The sequence below is a fragment of the Aulonocara sp. 'chitande type north' Nkhata Bay genome, linkage group LG19, assembly GCF_057382095.1.
Source record: "Aulonocara sp. 'chitande type north' Nkhata Bay isolate Kocher_YH1m ecotype deep benthic linkage group LG19, A_spYH_male_GT1.1, whole genome shotgun sequence".
Taxonomy (NCBI): domain Eukaryota; kingdom Metazoa; phylum Chordata; class Actinopteri; order Cichliformes; family Cichlidae; genus Aulonocara; species Aulonocara sp. 'chitande type north' Nkhata Bay.
Window position 1 is genome coordinate 16216840 of NC_141362.1, and position 27991 is coordinate 16244830.

The 27991-nt window shown below is 40.9% G+C and overlaps 4 protein-coding genes across 5 annotated transcripts; 3 read left to right on the top strand and 1 right to left on the bottom strand.

Annotated features, from left to right (window-relative positions):
- Positions 1-1893: 1893 nt before the first annotated feature.
- Positions 1894-6454, top strand: LOC147306746 (transmembrane protein 151B-like). Its single transcript, XM_086275431.1, has 2 exons — positions 1894-2526; positions 4021-6454. The coding sequence occupies exons 1-2, from the start codon at positions 2449-2451 to the stop codon at positions 5149-5151; spliced, it is 1209 nt and encodes a 402-aa protein (XP_086131557.1). The 5' UTR covers positions 1894-2448; the 3' UTR covers positions 5152-6454.
- Positions 6455-8487: 2033 nt separating this feature from the next.
- LOC147306747 (transmembrane protein 151B-like) lies at positions 8488-15970 on the top strand. The gene is made up of 2 exons (XM_086275307.1): positions 8488-8979; positions 12151-15970. Exons 1-2 carry the CDS (start codon positions 8902-8904, stop codon positions 13558-13560), a joined length of 1488 nt encoding a protein of 495 aa, XP_086131433.1. The 5' UTR covers positions 8488-8901; the 3' UTR covers positions 13561-15970.
- Positions 15971-16716: 746 nt separating this feature from the next.
- On the top strand, positions 16717-20050 carry mtres1 (mitochondrial transcription rescue factor 1). Of its 2 annotated transcripts, none has more exons than XM_086274888.1 (4): positions 16717-16783; positions 18467-18911; positions 19519-19591; positions 19665-20050. In XM_086274888.1, exons 1-4 carry the CDS (start codon positions 16717-16719, stop codon positions 19845-19847), a joined length of 768 nt encoding a protein of 255 aa, XP_086131014.1. In that variant the 3' UTR covers positions 19848-20050. The 2 variants fall into 2 exon arrangements, with proteins under 2 accessions (XP_086131014.1, XP_086131013.1); XM_086274887.1 differs by lacking the exon at positions 16717-16783 and adding an exon at positions 17435-17553.
- A 258-nt stretch (positions 20051-20308) lies between these two features.
- On the bottom strand, positions 20309-27884 carry bend3 (BEN domain containing 3). The gene is made up of 5 exons (XM_086274886.1): positions 27601-27884; positions 26322-26504; positions 24103-24157; positions 23806-23984; positions 20309-23726 (listed from the first exon to the last, which is right to left on the bottom strand). The coding sequence occupies exons 1-5, from the start codon at positions 27784-27786 to the stop codon at positions 21501-21503; spliced, it is 2829 nt and encodes a 942-aa protein (XP_086131012.1). The 5' UTR covers positions 27787-27884; the 3' UTR covers positions 20309-21500.
- Between the last annotated feature and the right edge of the window lie 107 nt (positions 27885-27991).

Genomic DNA, 27991 nt, shown 5'->3' on the forward strand with positions numbered 1-27991 from the left:
TTAGAGAGTTTCTGAGAAGTAAATTGTATTTTTTAAATTGTGAGTTTATTTGTGCCCTAGAATCTGACACGATTTTGATATTTCATGGAGTCTTTCATGAATGAATAGGTCTTTTCTGTTTGTAAAGATTTTGCATTCATTTCTAGATTGAATGTGCTTCATATCATCTCTGAGACCAGATTCACACAAATACAGTGAACTGTAAATATAAAAGCCTTTATAATAATTGAATGCATTTTCATACTGCAGGTTTTATGCTTGACAGTTTCTGGAAACCCTTGTTAACTAGATTTATTTTGGACTTATCAAGATTTTTGAAAACATTTGACATAATATATCATTTGCAACATAACTGATGTTACTGGTGGAATTCATATTTAAAATTAAACAGGCAAATCAGTAAAAATGTATCTTTTACCAACTCTTTGTACTTCACTGCTCAGCAGGAAAACTTCTAGAGTTTCCAGACACAAGGAAACATGACTGTCAAAAATAACACAGGAGGTAACTAAACACAAAGGAAATGTTAAGAAAATTAAGAGTCTAAAATAAGTAACCTAAAGCAGAATCCTAAATGAAATAAGCTGAAAGTTTCAACCAAAAAATAAATATTAAATAAAATAATTAACAAAAATCCACAAACTGAAGAAACCCAAAACTTCTTTGCGGCTTTGTGTTTTCGTGGGTTTTAGACTTTTGCTGATGTAACAGACTCTTTAATAAAGATGAAAACATGACTATAAATATCCAGAGGGCTGATTAGGGAATAGAAACAGAAGAGGAGGAAATAAAACCCAAAAGAAGAGAGAAGAGGAAACTATCAATTAGAAAAAAGGAAATGACCAATCAAGGAGACATGAAACAAACATTCTAAATATTATTGAACTATTTCAGGAAGGAACATGGTAGGAAAACATCATACAGACCTACACAGGGAGAAGACAAAACAAGATTTGTTATAATTGTCACGGGTAATGGGAAAATACGGACTCAGTCGTGGAGGTCTGGATGCAAAGTACACAGTGCGTTTATTTACAGTGCCCAAAAACAGTTTCAAAACACAAAGTGAAGTGCAAAGTCCAACAGTGATCTTCTCCAAACTCGCAGTGGTGCGCAGGTGAGTTTCCAAAGTGATTATCCGAGTGTGTGTTCTCCTCCAATAGCTTAATCCCACGGGCTCCTTCTCTCCAACCTCCAGCTCTGCATCTCTTCCCCCTACAAACGAGCAAAAACAACAGGTGAGGAGGCTAGCCGGCTAAAGCTAAGCTGCAAGTCACAAAACACTCTTTACTACCGCGCTTCAAGTACAATCCAGCGTCGACTGCCATCTGGACACACAGTTAAATACCTCAGCCCACAACGAAGGATGATCAGTGACAGCTGGGTGGCAAATTAGGTGCAGGTGTGTCAGCCACTGGGTGGTGGAGGAGGAGAGAGAGAGAAACACACAAATACACACACAGGCAGGTCACCCCGGGAAGGACCGTCCGACCATGACAATAATGGTGGAAAACAAAAACACAGAAATCTGAAATTCACAGGATCAAAACCAAAAAACTCAATATAACAAAACTGGAAAATCATAAAGTTAAAAACAGGAAACAAAGACTTGATGATGTCTTAAACTCACTAGCAGAATGATAATAAAAAAAAAAAAAAAGAGTTTTAAAAATAAGAATTCAAATGTATTAAGAATGAAAAACTCTCAAAGAACACAAAAGCCCAAGACCGTGACTAAAAACCCCGAATCCATGAATGCAAAAACTTAAAAAAAATAAAAAAAATAAAAAAATCCTCCACAACAGCACTGAAGTCAAAAGTCATGAATATGGAACAAAACCCTGGGACCATGACACCTTGACCAAGCGGATGAGCCGGCATATCGACAAGGAACCTTTAAGTGTCACCGGATTACTCAGTTAAAGCGAAAATCTCTGTTTTTCCTTCCCTGCATTGAAAATCAGCGGAGCTGCACATTTTAAGACTCGCTTATGGTCGGACTTTCCCTTTAAGTGATTTATGCAACAGCATCTCCCGGTACCTCAGTCTACCTCAGTCAGCACCATGGACAGCGACCCCGCCAGCTCTCCGGCCGCCTCCTGCGCACCCAGCGGGCCCCGAGGGGCAGGGCACGCTCCTTCAGTAACGACGACCAGCTAATATCTCCCATCATGTTACTGCGGCACTGACAGCTGAACCGTAGAAAGCAGGATGCGGGATTTCCCATAGAAACACCCTCGCGTATTGTTTTTCTTGTCTTAACCCGTTTCCCAGCAGCTGGAAGGTACAGATGCTCTTTTTTGGCCGATCACCGGCTGTAAATGCCTCTAAACGACAGCAGATGTGACGAGTCTCATTTGAGGGTCGCTGTGGAGCAAAGGTGGTGAAATCTCTCGCTCTTCCTCCTCCTTCACGCCCTGTCATCACTACCAGTAGCTGCCCAGCACCATGTCTTCTCCACCATCGGCTGCGACAGCGAGTGAAAGCAGCACCACCACCGTTGTCGAGGAGGACACCAGAGAGGAGGTAGAATTTTCTGGCAATCCTTTTTTTTTCTTTTTCTTTTTTCTTACTCTCTCTGTGTTGTTGATTTTTATTGTGTCCGCGCGCGTGCTGTGCAGGCTGTGACACGCTGCAGGTGGATGATCTGACAGGTGTCATCGGTGTAAACTTGGACACGGGAGTGCGTGAGGCAGTGGCGATTCACTCTGCTTATCCTCCTGTTTATTTAGTTTTCCACTTAAGTTTCAATTTTATTTATTAATTTGTTCATTTTATTTAAAACATGTTTTAAGTAATGTTTTCTCACAGCTTCTCGTTTTTATGAATTATTTTTGAGATATAGAAATAAATGAAATGAGAGAAAATGTAGATCAAAAAGGGTAAACATAAATACTTTTAATTTCCTATTTTGTTTTTTACAAAAAGAATTACAAAACAAATGACAGCATATTAATGTCTGTTCTCTTCAACCAAATTAATGTCTGCTTTTATGTATGTTAACTTTAAATCATAGTTTTATTACTCAAATTGAGCCATTTTTGTCCTCCATACCATGAAACTTGTCTTTACAGCAAGTACATATAGAAATACTTGTCATGTTCCTCATTTGAAACATGAAGTTTAGAGTTTTTTTAACTTTGAATTCTTCATTATTAATCTCTGTTTTTTTTTCTTACATTGTAGGATTATTGTGTTTTACTGTAACACCTCTGTGGCCAATTTCATTCTTTTCGAGTTCGTGTTTAGAGTCATGTTTGAGTCTTTGCTTGTTCCAGACTTCCTCTTCATCCTCTTGTATATTTTTGCCAAGTCTATTCTTCTTGGCTTTTGTGCCTTGCTTTTTAGTTTTTCTTTACCTTTACTATTCACACAGGACCACGCTCAAGTTTGTTTTTTTGCTTAATTTTGATTGGCTTTAAAAAAAAATTATATCTCATTGTTTTCACTGCCTTAATGAATTGTAAACCTACAAGGATTTCTGTTTTTTTCCCCTGTATTTTCTGTGCTATATAAATAAAATCGCCTTTATTTTTCTTACCTCGTTATCTAGATTCTGTTAACATGTGCCCAGTTTCTGCCCAGCTGTGCTCACTCCCCCTGATTAGCCCTGATTAGTGTTTTTACCCTGTAAGATACCATTGCATTACTCTGGCCAGACTGTTGTTAAGTTTGTTTGAACTTTGGACTTTTGAAGTTTGCCTACCATGCCTGGAGTAAAAGTAGGTTTTACACCTGCCAGACTCATAATCCTGCATTTCAGTCCTAAACTCTGCAATGTTGTGCAGTCTGAATGAAAATACAAACTGTTCTCTAAAAAAGCAAACCTCTCCTTCCAAAGTTGCATAATGCAGGCTGGATTAGTATTTGCAAAATGCTGAATTTTGTCCACGGGACCTGAGGACTTGTACAATACACCATGAGATTGTGGATACTAAGAGTTTAGGTGGTTATAGGATTATAAATATGTCCTGATCAGTTTTTAAAATGTTTCTTCTTATGTGTGCTTTCACTCAACAGCAAAGACCGCTGAAGCAATCTCTAAGCAAGTCCTTATGTCGGGAGAGTTTCTGGAAATGCCTACTCCTGTCCGTTCTCATGTATGGCTGCATGGGAGCCATGGTTTGGTGTCACATCACCAAAGTGACTCGTTTCACCTTCGACAGTGCCTTAAAAGGAAAATCCAAGATGTACCATGACAGCCCCTGTTCTGATGGCTACATCTACATTCCCTTGGCCCTACTGGGCATCCTCTATTTAGTCTACCTGTTGGAGTGCTGGCACTGTCACGTGAAGAATGAGTTGCTGCACAAAATGGACGTGGAGGGCATCTATGAGCACATCAAGAAGATGCAGCAGGCTAAGCCCTGCATCTGGTGGAAGGCCTTCAGCTATCACTATGTGCGCCGAACTCGACAAGTCACGCGCTACCGCCGTTATACTTGCACCCAGGTTTACCATGAGCGCCTCGACTCCCACGTGGCAGAAGCAGAATTTGACTACAGCCACTGTGGTGTCAAAGATGTTTCCAAACAGCTGCTGGGCTTGGAGAAGTCTGTGCTTACAAAGATGCGCTTGACTAAGTGCTTCAGTTTTGCCAACGTGGAGTCCGAGAATTCTTATCTCACACAAAGGGCGAGGTTTTTCACCGACAACGAGGGCCTGGATGACTACATGGAAGCCAGAGAAGACATGAATCTAAAGAACAATGACCTGAAGGAGTATGTCTTGGTGCTCTGCAACCCAAAGCACCACCCTTGGTATCTGTCCCACTACGTCTTCTGGTTTGCCTCCTTCCTCACGTTCTCCTGGCCTCTCAGAGTCTTCACGGAGTATCGCACTGCATACGTCCACTATCGCGTTGAGAAGGTCTTCGGGCATGATTACCGACCTGTGTCGCCATGTGTTGATCGACGATACTGGTGTCGTATCCCTCGAGTTAAAAGCACTGATGTTACAGAACTGGAGTGGCACATTTGCTCCAACCAGCAGCTGCTTACCCAGAGGCTGACCTCATGGATCTGGCCCAGCGACCGTCCAACTTCAGCGAGATTCATCAGAACTGTGAGTGCTGCCACAGAGTCATCATCTGATCCTCAGTGTTCTTTAGAAGCCCCCTCAGCATCTGCACTTGTGCCAACATTCCTTTAAAGGATCCCAACATCGACTTTGTTGTAGTTTTGTCACCGTCAAGAATCCTTTTCTGTAATTTTATGTTTCTTTAGCCTTCAGGTGACCTGTGTGGAGTCATTTATGACCCCAGCCTTATATTTATATGTGCCTTTGTGATATTTTTGACCATAGAACTATTTCTTGCCAGGATTTTTTCCACCTTCTTCTTATTTTATCGTTATAGGCTTTGATTTTATTGTGGTTTGTGACTTGTTGGTAATAATGTCATATTTACGAGTCCAATTTTGACCATTATTATTTTTAGATATTTTAGTAATCTGGGAATTTTGAGTGTTTCTGCTAAAAGAATCATATAACACATTAACACGCAGATTGAGTTTGAGCCTGGGAGTAACAAAAGATGAAAAACAAACCTCCTGACTGTGATAACTTCACTGTAATTTGTCGGTGATCAAAGTATTATTGAGTCACCATTTCATAGTTCGGTGTTAAATGATACATAATCTGCTTAAAAGTATATTACATATACTTACATACATATTTTTCTAGTGTTATTGAAACAAAGAAAATTTGTTTTGTGAGAAAAATTATAGGATTGTCTAAATAAAGTGTCATTTTATTTGTGCAACTCCTCTTTGCAGTGAAAATAGTAATAGACGAGTTATTTGAGGGTTAAAATGAAGACTATTTTACTAAAGACTGATGCTCAGTTACATTTATACAGTATCAAGTAAAGAAATAATGTACTGAAATGCTGTTAAATGTGCTGTTACATTTTAATAGCACATTTAGTCATTTAGTAACACCACAACCCTTCCAAATGACCCATAAGATTTTCCAACATCCTGCTGAACTGATGTTCTCCTTGTTTCAGTAAAGAGAAATTAGAACCAAACAGCTGAACAGGCAGCTTTAGATCATACATAACACAAACATTACTTTTGTTGTGAGTTGTAAGTTTAATTGTGACCCAGAATGTGATATAATTTTGATGTTTCATGTATCCCAATTATGTGAAGAAATGTGCTTTTTGGTAATAATGCCAGCATTAAATGTGCTTCATATCATGTATGACACATGACTCGCACACAGGATGAGCTCTACTTACAAATATCTTTATTAGACTTAAAGAAATAAGAGTTTTCATGCAGTAGATTTGATGCTTGATGGTTTCTGGAAACTTTTGCTCCCGTGTTCACTACATTTCTTGAACGCTTATTGAGGTTCTTGAAAACATTTTACACATTGTATAACAGATGTAACATTAGTAATGTGACTGATGGTATTCATATTTAAATTTAAATATGTAAATCAATAATAAAAAGTATTTTATTTTTACCATTTCTCTTTGATGACTCCAGAATAGAACAAAGAAACAGAAGTGAAAATAAAAGTGGGGAAAACCACATCAAAAAGACATAAATTAGTTAAACAGAAAAAAGAAATGCCCAGTAAAGATAAATTTAATGAAGCTGAATATACAAAAGTTGAGAAAAGCTAGAAATGGAACTAATTTCTTTTCAAAGAATGTTTAATGTTTAGAGGGTCCTGGAAAAAAGTAGGTATACACTTATATACACTAGGTTATCTACAAAGAACAATGATTAAAAATGCACAGAATAATAGTGAAACATGACACAGAGGGAAACAATCACAAAGGAGGCAAAAGGCGGACACAACTACACACAGTAAAACAAGTAAAACAAGAAATAACCAAAGGAAAAATGAGACTGGACGAATAAACAGACACAGACACACTAAGGAAACAGAGGGTGTTTCAGTCTGTGTAATAAAATCTACCTCATAACCCAGAATTAGAAAACCAAGACAAGGACCCAAAACACAACATCAGAAAACATCAGGTTGAATGTAGAAGTTAGGAGCCAAATACAAACACAGAAAGCAGAATATTTGTTTAACAAAAAAAAAATCACTAATCCAAGCCAATTATAGGTTAGAAAGAGGAGGGGAACAAGACACAGGTGAGGATAATCAGACAGAGAGACACAGGGGAAAACGGTCAAAGTATAACAGGAAATGAAATAATTAGATATGAAGCATGTTGGAACTGTAATTAGGTCAAGTTGACAACTTCAAATACTGGAGTTTAATATCCCCAAACAACACAAAAACTAAAACACATCAACAGAATAACCATAAAAACAAAGCAGGAACCCAACTCAATTCAATTTTATTTATACAGAGACAAATCACAACAGGAGTTGCCTCAAGGCACTTTATATTGCAATGTTGACCATACAATAATACAACAGCGAAAACCCCAACAATCACATGACTCCCTATGAGCAAGCGCATTGGTGACAGTGGTAAGGAAAAACCCCCGTCTAACAGGAAGAAACCTCCAGCAGGACTAGGCAGAGGGGCGGCCATCTGACCGGTTTGGGTGAGGGGAGGAAGACAGGATAAAAGACATGCAGTGGAAGAGAGCCAGAGATTAATAACAAGTATGATTCAATGCAGAGAGGTCTGTTAACACATAGTGAGTGAGAAAGGTGACTAAAGAAGAAGCACTCACTGCATCATGGGACTCCCCCAGCAGCCTACACCTATTGCAGCATAACTAAGGGAGGAGTCAAGGTCACCTGATCCAGCCCCAAAAATTAAAGTTTTAAGCCTTTGGAGATTGTGTCTGTCTCCTGAATCCAAACTGGAAGCTGGTTCCACAAAAGAGGGGCGTGAAAGCTTAAGGCTCTGCCTCCAATTCTACTTTTAAATACTTTAGGAACAACAAGCAAGCCTGCAGTTTGGAGGTCAAGGCAATGCAAACCAGGGCAAGTATCTTGTTAGAGGGCATATTACTAAGATTTTCAGGGCCAAGTACAATAACCTCAGTTTTAACTGAATTTATAAGCAGAAAATTAGTGGTCACCCAGGTCTTAGTGTCTTTAAGACATTCCTGCAGTTTAACAATTTGGGGTGTGTTACTTGGCTTCATGGACAGATAAAGTCGGGTGTCATCTGCATAGCAGTGCAAATGTATACTGTCTTCTAATGATACTGCCTAAGGGAAGCATGTTTATGTGAACATAATTATACATGCTTCCCTTAGGCAGTATCATCAACAAACAACAAATCAACAAACAGGAGAATCCAAAACTTCAATAAAATCAAAAGTCATTCATAGTAAGTAACCAGAGATCACAACGTCACAACAACACTACGAACAATTAAGCCGTCCAAAGAAAACCGTTGGTTAAGCCTAAAGAGTGACCAGATTACTTTGTTAAAGTAAAAATAACTTTATTTTTGCTCCATATGTTGATAATCAGTGAGGCGGCACATTTTAGGTCGGACTTTCCCTTTAAGTGATTTATGCAACAGCATCTCCTGGTACCTCAGTCTACCTCAGTCAGCACCATGGACAGCGACCCCGCCAGCTCTGCGGCCGCCTCCTGCGCACCCAGCGGACCCCGAGGGGCAGGGCACGCTCCTTCAGTAACGACGACCAGCTAATATCTCCCATCATGTTACTGCGGCACTGACAGCTGAACCGTAGACAGCAGGAGGTGGGAGTTCCTGTAGAAACACCCTCGCGTATCGATTTTCGTTTCTTAAGGAAGGTACAGATGCTCTTATTTTGTCTTTCACCGATCAGCCGGTCCCCGTCGGCTCAGCTCTAAATGCCTCTAAATGACAGCAGATGTGACGAGTCTCATTTGAGGGTCGCTGTGGAGTAAAGGCGGTGAAATCTCTCGCTCTTCCTCCTCCTCCACGCCCTGTCATCACTACCAGTAGCTGCCCAGCACCATGTCTCCTCCAGCATCGGCTGCGACAGCGAGTGAAAGCAGCACCACCACCGTTTTCGAGGAGGACACCAGAGAGGAGGTAGAATTTTCTGGCAATCCTTTTTTTTTGGCACAGTAAATGCCTTTTGTTACGGTCTGTTTGTCAGAGCTTGTCGCGGAGCTTTAATTTGTCCATGTGCGTGCTGTGCAGGCTGTGACACGCTGCAGGTGGATAATCTGACGGGAATTTGGTGTTACAGATATGCCACTGTTCCACAGTCTGATATAGAAAGGAATTCAATAATCTTGTAGCATGCATTGATTGTTTTAGAGGAAAACTGCAGGATATGTGATTGGGAATCAGCCAGCCAGCGTCTGTACCTGTTTTTCACCTCCCGTGTGCCGCAGCGGGCCTGTGAACCTGACCACGGACGGAATATCCTGTTATTCTTATTGTTTGCGGATTGATTTTCTTTGCACAGAAATGTCTGATCCGTGTGTGTTTGACCGTTTTGGTGATACTTTTATGCAAAACATCCACAGACGTTGCAGTTATCAGTCAGCAGAGATGCAGGTCAGCTGCAAACGAGACAGTGACCTAATAACATCCATCAGTTTGGCTGGGATCCGTTTAGGGTTAGAGTTAACATCCATTCTTTCTTAAGGAATTTTCATCCAATGCAATAATTACATAATTGCAAGCCCAAATGCATGGACGCTCACAGAAATGAAAACACAAATTTCTGCCCCTAAAAGTATAATCAACACACATCTGCACCCATTAAGCTAATTATTAGACTTCAAGATAACTATATACCTTTTTAAGGATCAAAAGGGTGCAGTACTGTTTAGTGGTTGGCCCCTCAATGGTTTCTTTTTCTATTTTTGAATGTCTCAGCTCACCAAATACATTTTAATATTAGACAAAAATAACCTGGCTAAATGCAAAACGCAGTAGTTTATAGATGATGATTTTATTTATTAAGAAAAATAAGCTATCCAAACCTGCATAGCCTTGTGTGAAAACTAAATCTTATGGCTGGCTGTGCCAGCTTGGCAGAATCAAGCATTTGTGATAACTGGCAATGAGTTTTTCATATCACTGTGGAGAAATTTTGGCACTGTTGTTTTAATTCAGCCACATTGAAGGGTTGTTTGAGGTGGACTTGCTGGTCTGTTGCAAATCACTGTCATGCTGGATGACCCAACAGTGATGGAGTTTCAGGGCATGAAGTCATGGCCGGACATTCTCCTTCATCTTTTCTTGTTCCATCCATTACAACAAGTCTCGTTAGTCCAGAGAATAATTTTCCCCAAAGTCTTGGGGATCATTAATGGGTTTTTTTGTGAATGTGAAACAAGTCCTTGTGTTTTCTCAGTGCTTTTCTCCTTGGGCTCTCTCAATTTTTCCCAGTCTCTTTCTTATTGTTGATTCATGACCTCTGATCTTAACTGAGGAAAGTGAGACCTGCAGTTATTTCGATTTTCTTTTGGATTCTTTTGTGACCTCCTGGATGAGTCGTCACTGGACGCTGGAGGTTATTTTGGTATGCTGGCCACTCCTGGGAAGGTTCACCACTGTTCCAAATTCTCTCTATTTATCAATAATGGTCTTCACCGTGATTCACTGGAGTCCCAAAGCCTCAGAAATGACAATGTAACCATTTAAGACTCACACATGTCAATGATTTTTTTTCTCAGTTTCTTTAGATCGTGGCACAATGTGTTGCTTTTTGTCAACTTTTAGCCTACTTTACTTTGTTGGACAGGTTCTGTTTAAGTAAATTCTTGATGCGACAGGTTGGACAGTAATCAGGTCTGGGTGTGATGAATGAAATTTAACTCTTCTTTATGTCTTTTTTCTGTGTGTCTTACTTGGGTTATCTTTGTCTAATAATAAAATCAGATAATTTGAAACGTGCTAGTGTGACTGTTTCAGAACTAGGTGAAATATATAATTTACTCTTCCATTTTAAGATTTAAGGTTAAAGGTGCAGAATTGCAGAGGACTGTCACCTGTTCTCCCTGTTTCTGGGAGCCTTATGTGCACTTATTGACACCAGATGTGCAAAGGGTGTAAAGAAGTCTCCCCCGCACTCTGCACCTCAGAGGATAAAGCCTCAATGATAAACCTCTGTACCACTAAAAGTAAAAAGCAAAAAGGCACTTTTATTGTCAGAAAGTGTGTGGCAACATTTTCTATATCATGTAAGTGCTGCATACTTCATCTGACAATTTACATAATTATCTTGTTGTTCTTTTCAACCATAACCCCAGTGCTGCTTGCAAGGGTTTGCGACTCCTTTGTTTATTTTGGTCTAATTATGCGAAAGATTGAACAATGTTGCAGTTATTAATCAGCAGCTGCAATCAAAGCATGCAAAAACACTGTAAAGCAGATCAACTGACAGGGGGCTACACAAAGGACTGACTGGGGGATCAAGACACAATTAGGAAACACGAAGGAGGAAAGAAGTGGAAAGGAAGGAAGGAAAAGCCACAATAATACACATGAGATAACTGAAAAAAGCACAAGCTGGCTAAAAGAGAAATAACTCACAGTGGCAACATAATTTATTTGTTGCCACACAAACCAGAAACACAAACCCAGCAGATACGGACGACGCCAGTCAGGTTCACTGAGGAACACAGTTAGAAATGATAAAGGCCAGGCTTTTACTTTATTTACACATTTTAATTTAATCGGAAATTCCTCTTTTCTAAAGCTTTTCGCCTACGATTAAAAAATTATTAACGTTTCTGATATTTAACCTAACAAAATTAGTCAGATAGCAAACGACCAAAACACAATCCTGCATTTGACAGCTACTGGTAGTCTGTGGTGTTTACATGTGGAGGACTTAAACTTCAACATAATATTACCGTATTGTGTGTGTATAACCTCTTTTTAAGTTTTGTGGATATTATACATGGTTATGCTGAGGATATGTCGGCCAATTTCCACTGGAAATGCCTTTTGGTTAAACTGTCAGCAAGGAATTTGCATTTGCACTGTTAAATTTTTATATGACTTTAATGCACATAAAAAACAGCTGCTTGTTTAAGTGAAAATACATCGATGTTTTTTTTTTTTTGCACTAATAAAGTTATGGAGTTGTAAAGTATTTTGTCTAGTGTCAATTATATCGTCAGTTATATCGTTATTGCAAATTTTCAAATGTATATCGTGATAAATATTTTTGGTCATATTGCCCTGCTCTACTGATCAGTTTTTAAAACGTTTCTTCTTATGTGTGCTTTCACTCAACAGCAAAGACCGCTGAAGCAATCTCTAAGCAAGTCCTTATGTCGGGAGAGTTTCTGGAAATGCTTCCTCCTTTCCGTTCTCATGTATGGCTGCATGGGAACCATGGTTTGGTGTCACATCACCAAGGTGACCCGCCTCACCTTCGACAGCGACTTCAAAGGGAAATCCATGATGTACCATGACAGCCCCTGTTCTGATGGCTACATCTACATTCCCTTGGCCCTACTGGGCATGCTCTATTTAGTTTACCTAGTCGAGTGCTGGCACTGTCACGTGAAGAATGAGCTGCAGCACAAAGTGGACGTGGAGGGCATCTCCGAGCGCATCCAGAGGATGCAGCAGGCTAAGCCCTGCATCTGGTGGAAGGCCATCAGCTATCACTATGTGCGCCGAACTCGACAAGTCACGCGCTACCGCAATGGAGACGCCTACACGAGCACTCAGGTTTACCATGAGCGTGTCAACACCCACGTGGCAGAAGCAGAATTTGACTACAGCCACTGTGGTGTCAAAGATGTTTCCAAACAGCTGCTTGGCTTGGAGAAGTCTGCGTTGACAAAGATGCGCTTCACTAAGTGCTTCAGTTTTGCCAACGTGGAGTCCGAGAATTCTTATCTCACACAAAGGGCGAGGTTTTTCACCGACAACGAGGGCCTGGATGACTACATGGAAGCCAGAGAGGGCATGCACCTGAAGAACATTGAACTGAAGGAGTATGTCTTGGTGCTCTGTGACCCGGAGCACCACCCTTGGTATCTGTCCCACTACGTCTTTTGGTTTGCCTCCTTCCTCACGTTTTCTTGGCCTCTCAGAGTCTTCACAGAGTATCGCACTGCATACGTCCACTATCGTGTTGAAAAGCTCTTCGGTCACGATTACCTCCCTGTTACCCCTTGTGACGATCGGCCTTATTGGCGCCGTATCCCTCGAGTTAACACCATTGACAGCACAGAATTGGAGTGGCACATTCGCTCCAACCAGCAGCTGGTTCCCAGTTACTCAGAGGCTGGCCTCATGGACCTGGCCCAGTGCCCCTCCAGCTTCAGTGGGCTTCGTCAGAACTGCGAGCGCTGCCACAGAGCCATTAGCTGCTCCTCAGTGTTCTCCAGAAGCGCCCTCAGCATCTGCACCGGTGCCAGCTCCCGCATCCCCTTCAGCAGCAGCCGCTTCTCCTTGGCCCGGCGCTATGGCTCCCAGCGCAGCTGCTTCTGGAGGAGCGGCAGCCTAGACGACCAGGTGAGCCCCAGTGAAAATACCCGCTGCCTATCGGAACGCCTCACCACAGATGACGAGGAGCCCCCGGACTACGAGGATGCACTTTGTTACCCGGTGCTCATTGTCCACTGCAGTGAGAACTGCCACAACCACAGATCTTTCCACAGAAATGGCTCCTGCGTGGAGACCTCTTTATGATATGCAGTCACAGCGGCATTTCTGTAGCATTTCAAAAACAGGGCGTAGTGGATGCTGTAAGAAACAATTGCCTGAATCCTGAATGTGTGAATCACCAAAGCAATAACAGCGGTCAGTGAGTGGAGAACAAAGTGGCATCTCATGATAAGCTCACACACACAAACAAATCATATCTGCTTGGCTTCCAGGAAAAACCAAGAAGACGCAGACTGTTACAAAGCACACCATCGCTACAGCTTTTACAGTGCATGTGAAACTAAGGCTGCAGATACCTCATAGGAACTTTCTCAGAGGTCACACATGGACAGGTTTAAACATCTCACGTTCATTTAGTGAGTCATTATGGAGCAGCTTCTACAAATTTAACTTCTAACTACAGCAATAACTGTGAAAATAAATCTCAAATGGAGGATTGCCAGTTTGTGCTGGTGCACATCCCAAAGTGGAAACCTCTGACTTCAAGTGACAATTTAAATCTTGGACATTCTCACTTACTGTTAAACCATATCTGTAAATTCTTTTTAAATCATCTGTTTTTTCCTACATTATCCAGAATGCCTTTTATTAACTCCAGACAACAGGTATAAGCTTAATTTCAGCAGACAGTGACCTAAGGATGTTAGAAAGCGTGAGGCATTTGTTCAGACTGAGAGAAGTTCAGACTCATGCCCTACTAACAGCCGGTCCTGTGGTTTCGTTGCATCCTGGTGCATCTCTGCTTCTTTTTCTTCTTCTTTAGTGGATTTCTTTGTAATTGACTGTTGGGCGTTGGTGCTATGTGGCAGCTCCAGACTGTTGTGGATGTTGAGTGACTGACACATTAACATGATGTTTACAGTTGGTGCTTTCCTTCTAACCTCGGATGTAAATGTTGGAATTAACAGTTTGGCCATCTTGAAGAAAATAAGAGAGAAAACAGAATCAGGTGGACTTTTTTTTTTTTCCTTTAGTGGCTTTAACATGCGATTAATTTGTCTTGACTGACCCAGAAAATGAAAAAATGTGGGCGCACTAACACTGTCTAGTCCTATGAGCCTTTACCTTGACAGACTAAAACGCATCATGAAAACTCAATCAAGCATTACGCATAAAATTGGACTTTTCTGCTGCCTACTGCCATGATGAAACCTGCCGGCAACTGTGGTACAAATACACATCATTACATCCATCATTGGGACATAAAAGATAGAGACTGGTTTATCACAGTACATGTGAGCAGGTGAGTGTGGATTTAGCTGCAAAAAAAGATCATAAGATCATCAAATCCATGCCTGTTTTCGCATGATTTCCTCCTGCTGAGACACTGTGGTAAAACCATATCCATGAATGTAAACCACCAGCATATACGATATACTCTGTACCATTATGTGTTGATAGTAAAGGAATAATTCTCCATTTTTCATCTGTAAAATGGTGATCTCGCTGTCCAGCATGTACTGATATGCCACCATGTTACTGAAAGACTTTGGATGTTGTCATGTGGAGGATATGTGACTCTTCTGAGTTTACAGTTAGTATATGCAAGGATGTAAATGTGCTTATGTTTACACATTATACAAACTTTATAATACATGCTTTTTTTAAATATAAAAAATGTTGTATTCAATGTGCCACAATACAGCTTGTTCCCTATGGAGGACCAAAACAGCCAAAAATTTAAAATAAATTACTTTTTAAATAAATTCATATGCCATTAAATGCCTCTCAAATAGCACAAGTTACTTTAAGCATTAGTTGTGTTTTTTGTTTTTTTACCCAAACGACTGTATTGTTGTATTCTCTTTTCAAATTTCTTTCCACATTTCTGCTTTCTTTTGCAAATAAGTTGGCTATGAATTAAAACCAGTCATGAGGTGAACCTTTTACCTTTGTAAATAAATGTTTAAATAAGTCTTAGTCACTAAAGATTTAAAATAGGTCAGCTAAGCCCTCTTATATGTACAATGAAGCAGAAATGCATAAAAAAATGTAAAAACACAAAATGAATGTATTTGGGGGGAAATAAACATATTAATGCATAAATTATTTTAATAAAGAAAATGTAAAATTAACATAGGATCAAATAAAAAAAAAAAATCAAAAATATAAAAAAATTTTTTGTGGCATTTAGTGGCATATTTACTGATTTTTAAATTTATTTATAATTTTAATCCTGTCAGTTTTGGCCCTCCATATTCATACATTGTTTTCAATAATGTAGTGACATTCATATTATTATGCACTTGATGGAAGTGACACTATAGACATTATGAATTGTAGTGGAGCTGAATGTTGGTGTAAATTACCTTGTAGAAAAAAGTGTCATAAATGTCACTATAACCAAATGGGCTGAATAAATAACTTAATTACTTTTTAGAATATGTATTTCAACTTATCTTATGCTGGAAAAATAAAAGTTGCAATAAATGTCTGGGTCATACCCATGTACAGTTAAACAAAATGTTGCTTTCTTGTATCCTCAGATCCATTTAATCCTTTGCCTGCCCCCCCTCCTAGCTGTAGAGAGACAAAACTGTGAAAAATCAAGAAAAGAAATAAGGTTTTGTTTCAATAACTATAGTTATTGAAACAAAACAAATCCTTTTAAAAGCTCCAGAAATAACAAATAATGAAGCTATTAACTAATTCATAAAGTGTAACAAATTGCTACTTATGTTTATCCATCCTTGTGATAAAACCCCTGTTTATTTAAAGTTGCTTCAGTTTCAATTTTATTTAATAATGTGTGAATTGCTGGCAAAGCAGACTGGCTGATAACCAAAAGATGGGCAAATTGCCAAAATGCAAAAGTTGAATCTTCAAAAATCTGGTTAACTTTAGAGAGACTACATCCACCTTGTACATACAATCACTACTACACCTGTTCAACTGCTTGTTAATGCAAATATCCAATCAACCAACCACATGACAATACCTCAGTGCATTTAGGTATGAAGACATGAAAACGACCTGCTGAAGTTCACATTGAGCAACAAAATGGCGAAGAAAGCTGATTTCATTGATTTTTACAGTAATTAGTGCCGGACAGGCTGCTCTGAGTATTCCAGAAACTGCTTATCTTTCCGCACAGTCATCTCCTGGGTTACAGAGAATGGTCTGAAAAAGAGAAAACATGCAGGAAGAAAACGCTTTGTTGGTGCCAGAAGATGGAGGACAATGGCCAAACTGCTTCGAGTTGAGAGGATGGCAACAGTGACTCAAATAACCGCTCATTGCAATAAAGGTTTGTAGAAAAGTAACTCTAAATGAACAATACATCAAAACCGGATAGGCTACAGCACCATAAGACCACACTAGAAACTAAGACTAATTCACACAGAATCACCAGAACTGAACATCAAAGACGGGAAAACCTGCCTGCTCTGATGAGCCAACAACTGCAACATTATGACAATGCCTTCTATTTATAAGAGACATCTAAGTTGTTGTGGTAAATTACACATTACTGTTATATTTTAGGAGAAGCTGGAATGTCTTTTACTGTTATTATATCAAAAAAGCAACTGAGAGTGGCTTCAGGGTTGATTAAATGGAGCATAAATGTCTTCCAACATGCCCAAATTTGAGTTTTGCAAGCAGTGGTGCACAGTGTTTGGTGAGTAATCAAATCCTCATTGGCCGAATTTAGGACAGAGCTGTATGGTCTACTTTAAGAATGCCACATATCACAAAACGATGTCTATATTCTTTTTATTAAATGAATCAAACTTTAATATTTAATTAATTTCATGGTTACTCATCCCAGAGTTGTTTGCCTAAGTTTTTCATTTTTAAAATATAAATCTATAGATTCCTGAAAAAAAGGACACGTGATCTTTCCCAGATTGAACCATTTTGCGTTTAAATTCCTTCACTGCCATTTGCCTCGGCCATACATGTAATAATCCACCGGTGCCGTAGGAGGCAGTATATTTAAATCGGCGACCACACGTCTACTCCACGGCAGCGGAGACGACGAAGTACAGTAAGAAGCTATGAAAGGTTATTCCATAGGTGAGTGTCCTGCAGCGTGTTAGGAAACTCGTAGTTAAGTTTTCATTCGATAAAAACTGTTTGTGCCACGTTTGATGGTCACGAAGCTCGGGCTGGGTCACGCTTAGGTTGAAGTAATGAGTCCACGAGCTCAGCGGAGAAAAGTAAAGGGCTAACGGCCCGTATCTGCGTCCGCTTGGCTTCAACTTTAACCTCAACATTGAGCGGAGACAGCAACCGGTAACAATTATGACATAAAAGTGTGTGAAAAGCAGGAGATGTATATAAAATGTGCCCGCTTTAGTGAGAACGTAACACATCCGAGGTCAGCAACGACCAAAGAACGTCCTTACTGAGTACTTCCGGAATAAACAAACGCATGTCGACTAAAATAGTAAAGCTTAACCATTGCTTTTAATCCGGTCAGTTAGTTCAAGAAGAAGCATTTGATCCTTTTCTTGTATTTATTAAACTAAAATAATTGAAATTAGTTTTTTTTTTTTTTTAGCCGAGCCTGAAATAAATTGATGCTTTTATTCTGAAGATTACAGTAAATCCAGCTGATCTAAACTTATGTTCAGCAGTTTAAAAAAAGTGTGTGTAAAATTATGGATCAGGTGAGGAGGCAGATGTTCTGCTGTGTGAAGATGATAACACAACATATGCAGCCTGTCAGCCTCCCTAAACTTGTCATTATTCTAACTGAATTTGCAAAGATGATCCAAAACACACAAAAAATAAAGATGAATTCAAAGTGGTTCTATTTTTGTTTTCTAAATTTAATAGATGTTGTGATATCACATGATCATGAAGTAAAAAGACAGAAATCGTGAGTCCTGTTCTTGAACCGTGGCTCTTTATATTGAATCCATATTAATTAATTAACTGAACCTTTTTGTTGTTGTTGTTTTGACAATCTCCTCCTTCCTTTCAGTGACTGGGTGGAGCACAAACATGCAGAGTTTGGTGGTGCAAGCTCTTGCCATGAGGCAGCTTGGAAGGTTGAGCCCTCGCCACCTGCTAGCTACTGGATATGGTCTGAGGCAGACCGAATGGTGTCCCAGGACCATTCATACACGCCAGCTGTGCGGCTACTCGGTCTTCCCTGTGACACCTGGCTGTCACCGGCCTGCTTTCCGTGGAAGAGACGCTCTCAGGTGTTGGTCTGCTCATCATTTGAGGTTTAAAAGCAACAAGAAGAAAGGTGCTTCAAGTGCATATGATGAGGAAGAGGAAGATGAGGATGATAAAGATGCAGAGGACAGTGATTATGAAGATTCGGACCCAAATCTACCCAAGGACTATAAAGACATTGAGAAATATGTTCAGTCCTTCCGCTACGATGTCATTATAAAAGCTGGCCTGGATATGGCACGCAAGTGAGTCAGCATAAGAATCTAAGGCTGGGTGGGTGTTGATAAGTGATTAAGTTGCTGCTAAAGATAAACAGGATTTTGCCCTCTTTCCTCCATACTTCATAATCAAAACAGGAAATAAGGAAATGGCGTGGAGAATCAGTGCCAGGGTGCTCTCAGTGTGCCACAAGCTGTTCTAGTGGCACACTGTGAGCTCATCAAGAAACTTTGTTTTTCCCTTTAACCACTGTAGCAGGTTCCCCATAGTATCCACAAAGAGGGGACGACTTTAGTTCTACACAGTTAAATTTGCTTCATCGATTGCCCAGCAATTGAGCATTACTGCCACTGTGCTTCACTCTTTGTCTTCCTCCTTCTCCAGTCTCACAACTACTATATAAGAAAAGAGAATAATTGGCAGCCACACGCCAGGTGTGCCTCTCTCCCCAAACTGGTCCCCCAATCTCAACCATCCAGCTCCACCTTTCCCTCGTGCATCTGAGGCACAGACCATACCTCGATGCCACAATCGCATAGAAAGAAGGCACACGCACAAAACTGCAAACAGTAGGGACTTCACAACATTTGTCACCATTATACCAGAGTCTAACGTGCTTCTGTCTTGTCACAGTAAAATTGAAGATGCGTTCTACAACAACAAGCTCAGATTTAACGGACAGAAACTCATCAAGAAAAGTAAAACGGTGAGTGCTGCTTGCTTACGACAGTGCACGAATTAGGTAATCCAGTGTTCCTCATATTTTGTTCTTTTCTCAGGTAAAACTGGGGGACACCCTGGACCTGGTCCTGTCAGAGAACCCAGAAACAAACACTGTTACATTGATGAGAGTTATCCTCAGAAGGGTTTTTACTGACCCTGGTAACACTGAAAAGCACAAAGTTGCCATAAGGCGCTGGAAATGTCTTGAGCTTCCCAGGGAGGAGGCCTTTAAACCTTGAATCTGCCTAAGACCGTACTGACTGTAATGCCATTGGCCTGTGAGGTCAACAGCACTGAGTGGCTCTCCAATGAGGTGGATGTAGAATGGATTACAAAAATGTTGTGCAGAGCTCACAACTCTCACTGTGCTTAAATGTGTACTTCGCCCTTCTATAGTGTGACACTCCCCCAATAAAGGTGCACTGTGAGGGTTTAGACTTCACCATTTGTGTCCTGGTGGATTTTTTTTTTAAATTCTTTTGGAAAGCTGTGTGGTGTTTTTCATGGTTTCAGAACTGAAACTGCCAACACTTAATATACAGGAATAAATAAATAACTTTAAATTTCTATTAAATATCCCCAAATATTAATAAGGAAATGTTATTGTATATAATATACAATAGATATTTTTTTTTTATAAGCATGAGTAAGAAATATCCGGCTTTAATCCTGTTGGCTGGAAAAAAGCACTTTATATGATTCTTAAAACAGGACCCCTTATTTGTACTTTTGGAGCTCTAATTTATTCTCTCTAACCTGAAAAAATGAGAACTAAAACTGTCTCATGCACATCTCAACATTAATTTAATGGAATAAAAGTGCAATTCATCTGATTCTCTTATGTTAATGATGGAACTAAGAGCTGGATGCCTGTGGCTCAGGAGATGGAGCACCACCTGTCGCCCACCAGTCAGAAGGTTGGTGGGCGATAAGTGGGCTGCAAATCAGTGTCCTGGGGCAATGTTGTGAACCCAGTCCAAGACACTCAAGTCTATTAACTTATAAAGTTGACATTTTGCTAATGTTATTAATACAGCAAGTCTTTCTGACCAAAGCACTTAAAGTGCACACATTTAATAGCGCTCTCTCTCTCTCACACACACACACTGCTAATTTGTCTGCAGAACTTGTGTTGCTTTCAACCTTAAATCACATTTTTATCTATAAAAATCAGTCATCTGCTAACAGACTTAAACATGTCTCCAATGTCATGTGATTGGGTTGATTTTTCAAGTTGATAATCACCTTCAAGGGACCTCTTAGCCTAACGGGTAAGTGAAACCAGATAAAGAAAGGCTATGCTCTGTATGTTGAACTTGCTCTGGTGCGATTATGTAAAACATTGTGATTGTATGTCACATTTATAACTGTGGTTTTATTAGAAACTGGTTATCATGAGCCATTGTCATGTTAAATTATCTTTATAATATAAACTTCTATAAGAAGGCTTAACATAAGCACATAGTTATTAAAACAGTGGTGGCACGATGCTACATCAGTAACTGCGATGGAAATATATCACGTCCTTGTGATTTGATTTCTGTTCATAGAGCAAATGTGTGATCTATGCTGTTAGCTACTATCATTATTATTGTTATAAGGCTACAACATTTATCAACAGAGTATGTTAGAGAAGCTATGACATGTTTGGCTTATAAATAGGAGCGGTTGTAACTTTTATCGAACAATAATAAAGACTACATAAACTAGAACATGTACTGCTGTAGCCAAAAAGGTAAAATATGAGTAAGAATACTACTAAAGAAACTCGCAACAGCTTGGCTTCTTCCTACAGAGGACAGTGTGTAGAAGTTCAACAATGCGATTTCAGCTTATATACTGTGCAACTGTTTTTATGACAGAAAGTGTTGGGTAACTGCAGAGTACTATAACTAGGACACAGTGCTTGACCTCTTGGCCTTTTTAAGAATGTCACACTTCTTGCGATTGGGGCGCCGGCAGCGTTCGTCAATGCTTGGCACACATTCGTAGTGCCACACCTCCTCCATCTTATCCACAGGATACACGGCTTCCACGTAGTGACGGATCAGTCTCAGTCGAACAGGGTCAAGCTGCTTCTTATTGCAGGCGCCTGAATGGTTGTACTGCAGCCGCAGGTTCTCGTGGGTGAAGAGCTCGGGGAAGAGGCGCACCAGCAAGCGGGCAGCAAAGTTCCCAACAGAGAGACTCTGCTGGACAATTTCCCGTACCTCGGTATCAGAGAGTAGGTAGACGGAGGGAACAGGGAAATCTGGTTTGGACACAGTCAGCTCATCAAGGGGGATTTTGCAGAAGTCTTTGCTACTTTTCTCGGGAGGTAAAGAGGGAATATCTGGATCCTGTCTGCCGTTATCGGGATGGAGCTGGTTCAGCTGGCAGAGAAAGTCCTGCTCTGTCTCCTGACCGTACACTTTGCGCTGCTGCAGGTAGGATCTCCTCTGCTCCGTGTCACGTCTCCTGCACCGCTCGTCAAGTTTGCCAACAAATTCCAACATCCACACTCTGTCGTTCTTGGCCCGGGGGTAGACCAACTGCACGTAATGACGGATCAGGTTTACGCGAACGGGGTCGAGTTGCTTTTTCCCAAGAGAACCGCTACAGTTATACTGCTTTCTAGCGTTCTCGTAGGTAAAGAGCTCAGGAAACATGAGCACCAGCAGCCGAGAGGCAAAGTTCCCAACGGACAAGCTACATTCATAGTTGCTCTTGAGCTGTTCCCTGGACAGGATGTATTCCTGGGGAACAGTAAAGTCAGGCAGAGGAATCTCCAGATTGTCAAAATCTACAGGCGTGAGCAGCGACTTTTTAGACTTGCGACTGGGTCTTTCATATTCACTCACTTCTGGAACCTTGATAATTGAAACATCTTCAGGAAAACTGGCCAGTTCGTAGCCCTCCTCATTGATGTTGTCCGGTTCACTCCCGTTGCCATTACTGTGAGGACCCTCAAGTGCGTCTTCCATATGCTGAATGCACACCTGCAGCCAGCTGTCCTCAGGCACATCAGGGAAATTCGCTTCCATATACTTTCTAATTATGTCCATCTTGTCAGAGTCGAGAATTAGCTGTCCCACGCTACTAAAATTGCCACAGTCTTCTGGTATTTTCCCCTCTTCAAAAACTTCAGGGAAGAGACGGTGAATTAGGAAAACAACAAAGTCTTCTGGGGAGGAGAACTCATCCAACTCCTCTGTGGCTTGTGTACCAAACCCGACATCTGAACCAGCCAGGCTGCCCTGTTGGTGATCTAGAGATATGTGCTCCTCCTGACCCTGTTCATTAATGAAACGAAAGGTTTGAGGCTGCTCAGCTTTTACGCCACCAGCTGTGCCCGCCTGCTTCCTGAGCAGCCGGGCACTTTCCATGTCCCTCTGCGCCCAGAAGCGATTAAAAAAGTCATTAATCTGGAGGAGGCACTCTTCCTGCCACACGCTGTTGTTTTTAACCGTGGGGTAGCACACCTCGACATAGTTTCGAATAAGCTGCAGATGTAGAGACTCCAGCGTTCTCTTGCTCGCCATGCAGTCGTGAGAGCACTCCCTTGCTTTGAACAGCTCCGGGAACAGATGCACAAGCAGTCGACAGCCCAGTTCCCCAGCACTTGACGTCTGCTCCATCAGCTGATTCAATTCATCGCTGGTTAGCAAATACTCGGGGGGAGGCTGGAACTCTGTCACCATCTCAGCCGGTTTGATCTGCTTCTTTATCCTCATGACTTCCAGCGTCAGCAAGTCCACTTTACTGTGCAGCTGCGTCATGCTTGAATTCAGAGTGTTGAGAATGAAAAACATTTTCTCAATCAGTGGATAAAGGCTGGAGTCCGCTGTGGAAGCTTGGCCTAAAGTGTCTGTGGAGGGGATGGGCTCTGCTGGGCCATTTTGCTCTGGATTTTGGAGCTTGGATGAGAGCATATTGTTGAGCTGATTCAAGCTGCCAAGACTTGCCTGCTGCTCCAGATTCGGGGTGGTCCTCTTCTCCGAGATTCGGTGGGAGATGCTGAAGAGAGGCTTTCTGTAGGAGACTCTAGATTTCTCCTGGATGCAGTCTCTCTTCTCTCCGGTTGTGGTGAGGCAAAGAGGTTCAATCCTGCTGCTCTCGTCTATCAAGTGCCGCCTCATCTAGACACAATAAATGTCAGTCAAGGATGTGTAATAACATATAAGGTATTGTTTTAATCATGAGTTGATCTTCATTTACCTCACTAGACACCCTGACTCTCTTGCTGCTAGTGGACTGGTCTGTTTCAGGTCCCATCTCTGCAGATGACCGTTTCCCAGCCTCGGCAGCTCCAGAAGATCCCCCTCCATGTACCTGAGGTTGTTCACTAATAGCAATGTCCTCTGTCTCCTCCTTACAATCTTGGACATGCTTGTGTTCTGCAAAATAATGCAGAATTTATTTTACTGCATACACTACAAAAATAAACCAAAACATACTTTGTTAATCTGTGAATTTTTATTGCTGTAGCTGCAAAGACAACAATGCAGAACTTGCCTTTTTCAAGCATTGCTTCATCTGAGATTTCCCCATGCTCATGGGAATTCATAGCCTAGATAAAAAATTCAGAAAGTTACTTAATATGCACACACTTAATACATCAATGGGAACAATGTGACAGTAATGTGTGTAATACACATATTCTTAGGTTTGGATAAATTACATGGAAAGGTTATTAACGCTAAAATTAGCTAATGTACCTGTCCAACTGTTGTTCATATCTTCTCTTTACAATTAGCAACCAATCAGATAAAAGTGTACTAAAAGAGACAGGAAGATCTAAGGACAATTGTAGCTTTGCAGATGAGTAAATTGCACTGTACGATTGTTTAAACAATTTACTCATATGGGTTATCACTTTGCAAAGTCTGGAAGAAGGCCCAAACTGTCATCCACAGATGAGAGAAAATTGGTCTGGATGTTCAGGAACAACCCGGAAAACACTGATGCTTAAGCCTGCCATGAACTGCAAACACTAGCAACACTATCTACAGTGAAGCCACACGGACTGAGAGGGTGCTGAACAAGAAAGAAGCCCCTCCTCCAAAAACAGACACCTTCAAGCTTGACTGTAACTTGCAGCTGCCCAAAATATCTTCTGGAGAAAAAGTTTAATGATCCGACGAGACAAAGATTGAGCTATTTGGTCACAATGATAAGAGGTATGTTTGCAGGAGTAAAGGTGAGGCTTTCAAACCTAAGAGCACTGTACTAAATGTCAATTGGTGGTGATAGCATCATGCTGTGGGGCTGTTGTCCTGCCAGTGATACAGGTATTTCATTGAATTACAAAGTGGATAGAATAATGAAAGAGGAGGACCATCTTCCAAATTCTTCAACTTCACATTTGTGTAATGAAAATCTTTGGATTGTGCTTCAAAGCTCGGTCCATGCCAGGAAACCAGTCTAAATGACCTCTACCGATCCCGCCAAAAAGACCAGTCAAATATGCAAAACCAGAACAAAACTATGCCAGACGCATATTAGTAGTGGTGTTTTTATATATTAGAGTCTGTATATGTATACTTTTTTGTTTTGTGGGATACCATTCAAATAAATTCGAAGAGTTCAAAGAAATACTTGAAAGCCCAAAATTATCACGACATTCATGCCCATGACTGGCTCTAAACTAAAGAGCAAAACCACTAAACCACTGGCTCTGTCATTAATCTGCCCATTGCAGATCTTCAGTATGTTTTGTTAAATTTAAGAAAGCACCAGAAATGCTTTTGATGCACCTAAGCCATTTACAAGCTCCCTGAAAAGTTATCATCACAAAATTGTTTTAAATACTTCAAACTCTATCTGGATGGTAAAATCCTTTAAGCTCCCTGTGGAGAAAATTAAAACAGAGGTGGTCCACGTTGGAAGAGAGCAATATTAAATGTAGTCTACTACAATGGACACTTGGTTACCTCTGCGGTTTTCTTACATGTAAACACAATGCTCTATAACTGGAGTAATTAACTATCTGTAACCGTTCTTGCACATGCTTCTTTTTTAAAAATAAAAGATTTAATGATGATTTTTTTTTGAGCTGTGAATCATGCAAAGCTATGCTAGTGGAGTCAAAGACTACAAACATGACGCCTAAAATGAGCTTGATGATTACTACTTTGATAACTGCTTTATAAACTACTGCTTTTAGTTAAAATACATACATGTTGTGGCTGGCGTATCACCCTTATAGCAAACACCATGTGACCGGTTGCAGCCTCGTAGCTAATCACACACACACATACACACACACACCTCTGGGTTTGCCTGAGTATTTTATCCCAGGCTCGTGAGGCTGATATAAACGCGTAGTTAATGCCCGCACAGCTCTGACCCCCCTGTTACCTAAAGTCAGCCCGTTTTAGGTGCATGCCTCCATACAGAGTTCCCTCCCAGCTCCCCTCCAGCGTTCATAACCCGCTACTTCCTCATTCTTCCGCCCATGAACCCTTGAACCACAACACGAGCCGAAGCCGCCGTGTGGGCCGAACTCTTCTACAAACTTGGTGTTTTTCAGAAACACTGCGCGTCTTTACGCTTCGTTTCTATAACACCGCCACATTTTGTTTGTGAATTTTAATGACGCGGCAACGTTTGCGTGGACGACTGCCTGCCTTACTGCCCCCACCTTCCCTCCTACCCCCGTCCTATTCCTCCTCCTGTGTCCCGACTCTCGCTAAATTAACCGAAAACCCGCGTGACCAGCGGTTTGAGCTCACCTTCACTAGTCCATGCCTCCCCCCGGGACCGTCAGTGACATGTCCGCGGACTATCACGGCAGTTTGTTCCGCAGGTAATAAAAGAAGGTAATTCTTCTTGTTGGTGTTTTTTTCTCTCGCTCGGCTCCTGTGCTTTCTCGCGTGACGTGACGGGCGCGCGCCTGCTGTGTCACTTCCGCACAGCTGTGGAAGAAGAGACGGGTGAAAAAAAAAGAAAAAGGACCACAGTTACAGTTTTACATTGTAAATGCACAGGGCTGCCGTTACACTCTTTGACTTGTATTTAACTGAGAGTCCTCCAGCTAAAGAAGGGTTTGAATAAATAACCGAATAATAAAAAAATAATCCTCAACATGCTGAGCAGCTGTTAGCCCACGCGAAGGACACAATCACGAAACGTTATAAAACATATCCCATGAATTAACACACACACACACACACACACACACACACACACACACACACACACACACTGGACACTTTTATTCAACTGCTCTGAACTCATATTAGTTATAATAGTTTATAATATAATATTAGTTTTGCATTTTCTAATTAGTTGTTATTTTTCATTCATTTTAATTTTTTGTTTTTACTTCAGTATAGTTTCAGTTTTGTTTCAGTTTTATTATTATTTTTTATTATTATTACTGTACGGAGGACATATGGCAGAGGGAAGATTTAGGAAAATGAGTACATGCTTACAATAAAAACACAAGTTTTTAAAGGCAGTTGTCTTGTGGAAGAAATATGCTCATTTTGCAAAATTGTTTTTGCATCTAACTTAACTTTTTTAATTTAGTTTTAGTTAATTATAATAACCTTGCTAACCAGCTAATCACATAGCAGGAACTGAGTGCATTTAGCAGTGTTGGGAAGGTTACTTTTAAAATGTATTGCATTACAGAATACAGAATACATGCCCCAAAATGTATTCTGTAACGTATTCCGTTACGTTACTCAATGACAGTAACGTATTCTGAATACTTTGGATTACTTAATATATTATCATGCTTTTTACAACAACGTGAATGTACTATTGCTGTGTGATTTATTACTATTACTGAAGGTCCGCGACTCCGAACTGTAGTAAAGGGACCTCTGACTAATACGGCGGGGTCCTTGTCGGCTCGTAGCCGAAAAATAGCTTTACTTTGTTGTGTGGGTCAACTTTTCTTGCGAGAGACAGAGAGAGGCGTTGAAAGACTGCTCCAACGGAACTTATTGTTTTAGGAGGAAAACACGAACACGGTGTACAGTCGAGTCTTAATAGCTTACTTACAACTGGGCTCCTCAGGCACTCTTCTTGGCTGAAGTGGTTATTATTATATTTACATGCTTCCAGCTCCCGTTTTTCCTCGATGACAACTCCTACCTTTCCACTCCCCTTTTTCTCCCTCCTCGCGCTCACAGACCCATAACGTGTATGGCAGTCCATTCTCCCAGCAACACGGACTACACTGCCCATGATGCTACATTCTTTAGAGCTATGCTTGTAGCATTCTGCCTGTTAGCTTAGCACAACAACAACAACAACAACGAAAAGGCGCTCTCTCACCCAGGAAACACACAGTCGCAGAGAGAGAGAGAGAGAGCGTCGCCCTGTAACCATGGCAACCGTAACGCTTCCGCCTGGAACAACAGAACGTAGCTGTCAAACAAAACCCAAACAG